Raw genomic sequence first — 8,190 nt, 5'->3', positions numbered from 1 at the left:
AAAATATTTTCTGCTGTTTGACAGATTTCCTGAAAATATTTTCCGGAAAAGTTGTTTTTACATATATTAATATATATTAATAATTTTTATATTTTAAATTTTTTACATATATTGCAATGATTTATTTATAATAATACTCAATTATTAAGCTACAGTATTAATCGTTATAAATTGAAAAAACTAATATCAAATAAATTATTTGTAATTGTGTTAAAAAAACAAGTATTGAATAATTATAAATTGCTTCGAAACCACAATGAGCACTAGAAATAATATTATCCAAATACATAATTAGTAGTACACCACATAGTAACAACATTGTCCAAGTGCATAATATTACACCACATAAAAGTATCAATATCTTCAACCTTGAGAAAATTTTTGAAGCCAAATTTTATGTGGTTACTGTTCTATTTCTTACTAACTGGAATAGCCACCCTCTTAGAAAGATATTGATACAACATGCGGTGTCTTGATTCTTTCTCTATTTATGAAGTTTATTTATGAAGTTTACTTGTACAAGAGATGTCTGAAAATGCGTAGAACTAGAAGAAAAAAAAAAATCAGAAACAACGTTGTTACTTCCTGTCATAATGAATCTTTTATCAGTTGAACTGGTTCTTTTATGAAACCTTTTCCTTGGTTTTCTGAATCTTCAAAACCTTCTTCACTATCTTCTGTTCTTCAACCAAAAAGGCCCAAATAATCCTATAAAAAACCATTGACATTTCCGTAAATTATTCAACAAGTGTTAAGGTCAAAATAATTCACATTTGAAGCATCTGTCATTGTCCTAAAAAGAAGAAAAATTACTAAGGCATGAACTATTAATATTATTTGCGAATAGATCAAAGCACACCTCTCCCTGACTGCACTGCCAGATAACACACCACCATAGGCACGGTTCACAGTCCTATTCCTAGGTAACCTAGACCTCTTGTATTCCGCAGGTCTCAAGTGAGGAATCTGCACATTGAGCAATACCATATACATCAGGAAGATAGAATATTATGATCAAATGAGAAAATAAACATGCTAAATATCAGTTAGCAAAGTGAAACATGATAGTAAGCAATGGAATTTTGGCATATACCTTGATAAATTAATCCTTTTTCGTGAAGTCTAATAAAAGCCTCTATAACAGCTCCTGCAATAGGAATGCAAGTTCAGAACACAAACTTACCCTACTGTTATTTGAACAAATGTAGGCGCCTAATTGTTACTTCTATGATTATCACTACTATTATTACTGCCATATGTACAATGCAAAGAAAACAAATGAGGTAACAAGTAAAACAGGTCACAGATTGGAACTTTACACATAATTTAAAGACTTTGAACATTAGCTAGATTTCACTTTTACTAGATAAAAATCTTGTCTTACGACTTAGCTGCTCATCGAGGGTGAAACATTCTCTAGTCCAGTCACAAGAAGCCCCAAGTCTCTTAATCTGATTAGTAATGGTCCCACCATACCTGAAATTGAAAAGAAAAAGACCAGCAATGAACAAAAATAGATAAAACATACAAAACAAAATAGTACCTATATGAAACCTTAATGGTCAAATATGAACAATAAACACCAGAAATTAAGCAACGGGTTAAAGCAATAAAACTCCATAAGTATCAGTATTTGGAAGGAGAAGAAGTAGAATTTATTGAAGTTGTGGAGAACCCCCAAGCCATTTCTTCATAAACAACAAAAACACAATAGATGATATGTACAAAGTAACAGATTTAAAATTAGCAAGGAACAGCAGAAAAACCAAGTATGCAAATAATTTAAGGGAAGACATACTTCTCTTTCCACTCTCAAACTCGTTTTTCAAATTCATCTCTGCCCAGTTCTACCCTTTTTATTCCTTCAGAAGCCAACATTCTTTCCACAACCAACTGGGAAAAGAAAAGTAAAATAGGTTCAATTATAAATTCCCATTCAACAGGATACAACATATATACTCATTCTCTACACAAAACATTATGTATAAAGAGGGCAAAATATAAATCACAACAAAGATGAAAACCAAGAAAAGCAAGAACCAGACCCAATCTAGAAATCAAATCAGTGAAAATTAACAGAAAAAATACCTGTTGATGACAGAGAGAGAACCACTGCTTCTGGGCTTTTGTTTTCTTGACTGTGCTTGCCAACTTTTTAGGGTTTCTTCAATATAGAAGTAAGGCCGACGGTCGACGGAGATGACGAACAGAGATGGTGAGGGGAGGTGATGAACGGAGATGAAGATGTGGAAGAAAATTTGCTTAGAAGAGAAAGGAGAAAGGAAAATGTCTTACGGTAGAGAAATGGGTAAGACAATTTCCAAAAAAAAGCTTTGGATTTTACCGTGTTTGTAAAATATTTTCCTATGGGAATTCATTTTCCACAAAACAAATATAGGAAATTTCGAAAAATGTTTTCCGAAAAATATTTTACACTAATCAAACAGAACTTTAGGCTTTTAGAAGCGTGTGCAATTTTTTACAGTTTAAAATATATCATTTTATTAAAAAATTTCCAACCCATGTTAATTTGAAAAAAAAAAGTAATAAGTTAATATAATTTTAATAAAAATCCCTTAAAGGTAAATTGTTAATAATGTAGGGATGTTTATTACCAAAAGAAAAATTATAGGGGTGTGTTTGTCATTTTCTTAACTATAATTAATGTAGAAGATCATGAAGGATATGTGCATGCTCCATGTTTGGTAATAATATTTATCATTGTGCAATTCAAAGTCGGCACCTGTCTCTCTCTCAAATTCACATTTAAGCAATTAAGAATACCCAGCTACCCCACCTCTTGTTAATCCCTTCCCCAGTCTCACCCTTTGTTTAGACCATAATGTCCATGTCCTTCTCTAAGTATTTCCTTCCCCAGTTCCCACTCCCCATATAGATGAAAAGGTCAATCTGGTGATTACGTTTAATGTCATAAAAACCTCTTTCCTAGAACCTATATATACTTGAGTCATCACCTTGTTTGGTCATACTCCAAAACCAAACCAGATCCATTTTACTCATCCCCACCTTGATTAAGAAGCATATTAATGGCCTCTCCCCGTGAAATAGAGGTGACCCTCTCCTCCGCCAAAGATCTCAAAAACGTCAATTGGCGTCACAGCCCAATCAGGCCGTACGTCGTCTTGTGGGTGGACCCAAAGAACAAGTGTTCCACCAAAGTCGATGAGGAGGGTGACACTTGTCCCATATGGGACGAAACTCTGGTCATCCCTCTCCCTGCTGGTCCCGTCGACGACGACACCATTCTCTTCATCGACGTCGTCCACGCCGGTTCCGAGGAGCACACCAAACCACTCATTGGCTCAGGTAAGATCAAGCTCCGAAAAGTCCTTGATAAGGCCGGCTTCGAAGTAAGCCACGAGAAAACGCTCAAGCTGAAGCGACCCTCTGGGAGACCTCAAGGAAATGTTGACGTTAGAGTTTTGATCCGAGAGCCACGCTATCATGATCCCGATCCGTACCGGGCCCCACCCTACGGGGTCCCAGCACAGGATTCAAGAGCCTACCCAGGAGCTCCGCCAACTTATGGTTTTCCTTACCCATACGCTCAGCCGCCACCACCACAAAGTCCTTACTATGCAGCCCCACCTTCTGGGTATCCCTACAGTGCGTACAATTACAATGCTCGGCCGGCGTACGGTGAAGGAAGTGGTGGGTACTACGGGCAAGTGGAGAAGAAGAAGAGTAAGTTCGGAGGGATGGGGACAGGATTGGCTGTGGGTGCGGTTGCAGGGGCTTTGGGTGGACTGGCATTAGCGGAGGGCGTGGATGCGCTGGAGGATCATTTCGAAGATGAAGTGGCGGAGAAGGTTGAAGATGATCTTGGATATGATGATGGCGGCGATGATTTCTAATTCTCGAGACAAGATGAATAATCCTATATTACTAAGACAATTGCCATTAGCCAAACGTGATTTTGTTTTAAATGGTGATGCTCTTTGGAGTTGATGGGAGATTGTAATAGTTGTTGTTGTTTTTGTTGGTGAAGGCCATAAGCATCGGCTTCTATGTTGTGGGAAATAAAAACCTTTCTGTCAGGCATCCGATGCCCTACCGGCAATTTATTCTTATGCATTGGAATAGGTATGCTGTTACAGTTGCTATCCCTCTCAAGGGAGAATGGGTCAAAATTTCACCCCTTATCTATTAAAACAAATCCTTAGTATTTTATTTTTTAAATCTCAGGCCTTTAAAATTTTTGTAGGATTTGGAGTTATATTTTAAAAAGTTTAAATATACATTTTACTGTATTAAGATAAAATTTATAAAAAAATTAATTATTTAAAGTCTACTAATTTTTAAAATTATTAGTATCAGTTAAGTGATCAACCCATTAGTATATATTCAGAATTGTAAAGTCATATATTCGTAACTGATAATAAAATTTGAAATTATTGCTCCCCGATTCTTCTTGCTGTTTGCAAGTTGTCGTACAAGGTGGTGTATGAAGTAAAGGATTGGTTGAAAGGTGAGTGCAACAGGCTCTCATCTTTTCGATGCCATAAGAAACCACGCCAGTAATTAGATAAATTAAAAATATAACCAAACTTTACGTCAAACAGCTCCTTTCTGAATATATAAAAAAAATGAAGAAAAGCAATTATATATGACAATTTGATTGCATTTTTAACTTTAATGAAAGTAGATATGATGTGGACCCAACTCGTAAGAGTTACACTTGAACTTGGTTTAACAAAAGAAATAAAATATGATTTAAAATAAAGAATATAGAATAAAGGAACTAAAGGATAAAATTCGCCCTAACATATCATGTGACTAGCAAACTCGAACTTTAGATAGTTTATACCATCCTCTAAATTATTTGATATCTAGCAAACTAGATTAATGGGAAAGAAAATTTGAATATTTACATGGGCAATATGCATGGCTCGGACCACATCTTTGTGATCGTCAAAAGTCATAAGCGAAGTTGGAATACAGAATACCTCGGGCTCCTAAGTATCGATGAATTTCGTTTTGGGTAGTACTACAATCGTACAATAGAGCCATTGCACGCGGTAGGGTATCATTGGGACCTTGGGGTCCGACTTTGATGGGACCTCTGGGAATGTTGCCTTGGTTGCTCTGGCCTTGGCCCCTTCTTCTGGTGGTGGTTCTAACCATTTCATATGAAAGAAAAATAAAGAAAAAGGAAAAGTAAGTATTACCTCTGAGAAAAGATGAGAACTAAAGACGAAGGGGATAGAAAGCTTAGGTAGAAAAGAAATTAGGGTTCTGCTATTGTAGCAGGGTGTTTTGAAAGAGAGTTTAAGTTTCAGTTTTATAGAGAAATAAACTTGTGCAAGAAGTTTAATTCATGGTAACTGTTCAGATTCTCTAATATAAATTTGACATCTATCAAAGAGTAAGTTATGAAACGTTTAAAATTACAAGAGTAGCTGACAAGTTATGAATCCGCCATTTTGAGTAGATTGTTGGCATTCTCACCAGCAAGGAATTCCTAAAATGTACGTTTTTGAAGAGAAGCCGTTATGAGTACGTGGGGTATTCCGCCTATTGGTGCTATACGCTTGGTGCAGACAGCTATTTACATATCCTTTATAGTGGAATTTCTCAAATTAGAAAATTTCGAGGACGAAATTTTTCTAGAGGAGTTGTCACACCCTAGATTTGGAGGACCCGATTAGAAGACGTGTAAGTGTGAAATTACCTGTTTGGCGTAGTATAATCTGCCCATTTACAGTTTATTGGCGAATAAGAGTTGGCGTATAGTAACCACTATATAAGTAATTAAAAAAAATATCTTAGGTTATTCTACTATTTAAGAAAGAATGTGTCAAGCAAAGAGTAAGCCTGGTGAGAGTTACCACCAAATGTAGAGTACGCCTAGCTGCATGAGTACTGTGCTAGTTGAGTTTGTAATGTAATCTGGTTAGAAACCAACTAGACTAATTAGTCAAACATCATTTGTGCAGAATTTTTATTTATGCTTCTCTCGGATCTGGTAGGCCATTTATTATGACAAATTCTGAATGCCTTGGACACTTGTCAAGTTCCACCAAGGGAAACTGTATATATATTTTGGTTCCACTAAGACCCTTGGCATTATATGGTATTAAAAACACTCATGGTGTTGCCTTCAGTGAGAAGAAGATTGGACTGACAGATCACGACATGAAGATGTGTAAGTCCATGTGGTTGAAACCCATGGCATGATATGATAAAATGAATACTCCTGGTGATGCCTTCGGTAATATGTAAACTGGACTGGCAGATCACGACATGAAATTATGTGTAAGCCCATGTGGTTGAAACCCATGACACCTCTATGAAAGTCCATTGGGACAGTAAAAAACGTGATTCTGTATGTTGCATGTGGGGCATGATCTGGTAAACCTTTGTGGCGTATTTTGTATAACTTTTGCGGCAAGTTCGGTAATGTCTCATTGGTGTATACAGTGATGTCTTTGTGGTAGAATATGGTTATTCGCTTTCGTGGTAAGTTATGAGAGTTCTTTGATTAATAGTTCTATGATAAAGATATGGTACGTCTATGGACTATTATATTATAGAGTATAATAAACTATTAATATATTATATGTTATCGATGTGATATAGCATTTTATAATATAGTAGGATGGCTAACTTTTAAATGTAGGAAAAGTATAGGAACTTAGAGCATATTTCAACAGTATAATAATAAACAATAATATATGATAATAATTAATATATTATCTAGTACTCTATTGTTACAGTATGTGATATAGTATTATATAATGAAAGAATATATTTTATAAATATTAATATATATATATAACTATTATTATATTATAGATTATAATAAAATATATAACATCAATAGTTATGTGTAATTTTAGTATATTAAAATACATGTTTATTATTATAACTAGAAATTCATAAAATTTTATTAAAATTTAAATTCTTAATAAAATATTATTTTATTAAATTAGATTTTGAATTTGGCTTTTAACTTTTACAAATTGTATTTGGGTACTGGGCTTAATTTCTTTTTATTTTGAACTTGAGATTTGAGCTATAATTTATTTATTTTGAGTTTAAGTAATAATGAGTATATTATTTGAGTTTTGGCTTAGTATAATATATTTGGGTTTACTAATTTAATAATAAAGATAAAAAGTTATTCAATTGTGAATATAATATAATAATGAACAATGAAAGATATTTTTAAATCCATATAATATCATAAAATAATACATTTTACATATAATAAGCACTTTAATTATTTTATATAAAATAATGTTATTAAATATATATAATATATAGTTTTATAAGGAAAATTTGAGTTGCATTGTCATCATATAAAAGGAAAATGAATTATTATATTCGAAATCAAATCATTTATAATTTATATAATTCAAAATTATTTGAATCTGTCAAAGCTTACCCCACTAGATCCGAGCCCAAATTCGAAAAAATCAGAGCTCGAAAAAATCTGAGTCCAAAAGGACTTGAGCTAGAGAAAATTTGAGGTCGAAAAAGACTGAGCTTGAGAACGAGCCCGAAAAGATCTAAGCCTGAGAAAATTTAAGTAAGAAGTAAGCTCTATCCGAGCCCGCCCGTTTGCCAGCTCTACCTGTAATATCCCTCACCCGCCCCAACGATTGGTACGAACAAGTGATGCCACTAGACCACTTTCATGTTAAAATCTCGAGTTTATTTTAGAAAATATTTTTATAAAATCATAAGAAATAGGTAAAATCAATTTTTAAGTTTTAGAATCTTGTTTAAACTATTTTTGAAACAATTTACAAGTGTTTGGAGGTGTGCGGAACCATATAAATAGTGGACATTTAGAGTCTTAGCGATCATTCTCATCACAAGACATGCATTTTCTAACTTGTTCTCTTTGCTCCACCATAAGTCATTTCAACATGTGTATCTCACTATAACCCTTGTTCAAATGTCTTTTCTAACAAATCCATGAACAATAAAATACTTTGGACATTAGAAATATGTTAATGTCAGTTTATTATTCTCCTTTTTAATATTATGTGTGTGTGCGTTTGGGATAATATGAAATCACAAATACTCAAAGAGAAACTAAAACATACAATGGAAATGTAAAGAATAAGCATTTAGGTATGCTATTACAATTGCTATTCTCTAAAGGGAATGCACGACGGAGAATAGGTAGTTGGGCGATCATGGTTAAAATTTTACCCGTTA

At 34.0% G+C, this 8,190-nt stretch overlaps 1 protein-coding gene and 1 long non-coding RNA gene across 2 annotated transcripts; one reads left to right on the top strand and one right to left on the bottom strand.

Moving 5' to 3' along the window:
- Window positions 1-240: 240 nt before the first annotated feature.
- On the bottom strand, window positions 241-2,373 carry LOC105798553 (uncharacterized). The gene is made up of 6 exons (XR_001135185.2): window positions 2,089-2,373; window positions 1,799-1,893; window positions 1,385-1,476; window positions 1,094-1,147; window positions 860-966; window positions 241-708 (listed from the first exon to the last, which is right to left on the bottom strand). It is a non-coding gene; the product is annotated as an uncharacterized LOC105798553 (long non-coding RNA).
- Window positions 2,374-2,892: 519 nt separating this feature from the next.
- Window positions 2,893-4,200, top strand: LOC105798552 (protein SRC2). The gene has a single exon (XM_012628665.2). The coding sequence runs from the start codon at window positions 3,048-3,050 to the stop codon at window positions 3,873-3,875; it is 828 nt and encodes a 275-aa protein (XP_012484119.1). The 5' UTR covers window positions 2,893-3,047; the 3' UTR covers window positions 3,876-4,200.
- Window positions 4,201-8,190: the final 3,990 nt, after the last annotated feature.

The sequence above is a fragment of the Gossypium raimondii genome, chromosome 9 (assembly GCF_025698545.1).
Source record: "Gossypium raimondii isolate GPD5lz chromosome 9, ASM2569854v1, whole genome shotgun sequence".
NCBI lineage: Eukaryota > Viridiplantae > Streptophyta > Magnoliopsida > Malvales > Malvaceae > Gossypium > Gossypium raimondii.
This window is presented reverse-complemented; position numbering and strand designations above follow the sequence as displayed.

Excerpts from the sequence above, each read along its gene's own strand:
- LOC105798552 (XM_012628665.2), top strand. The coding sequence starts at position 3,048 with ATGGCCTCTCCCCGTGAAATAGAGGTGACCCTCTCCTCCGCCAAAGAT.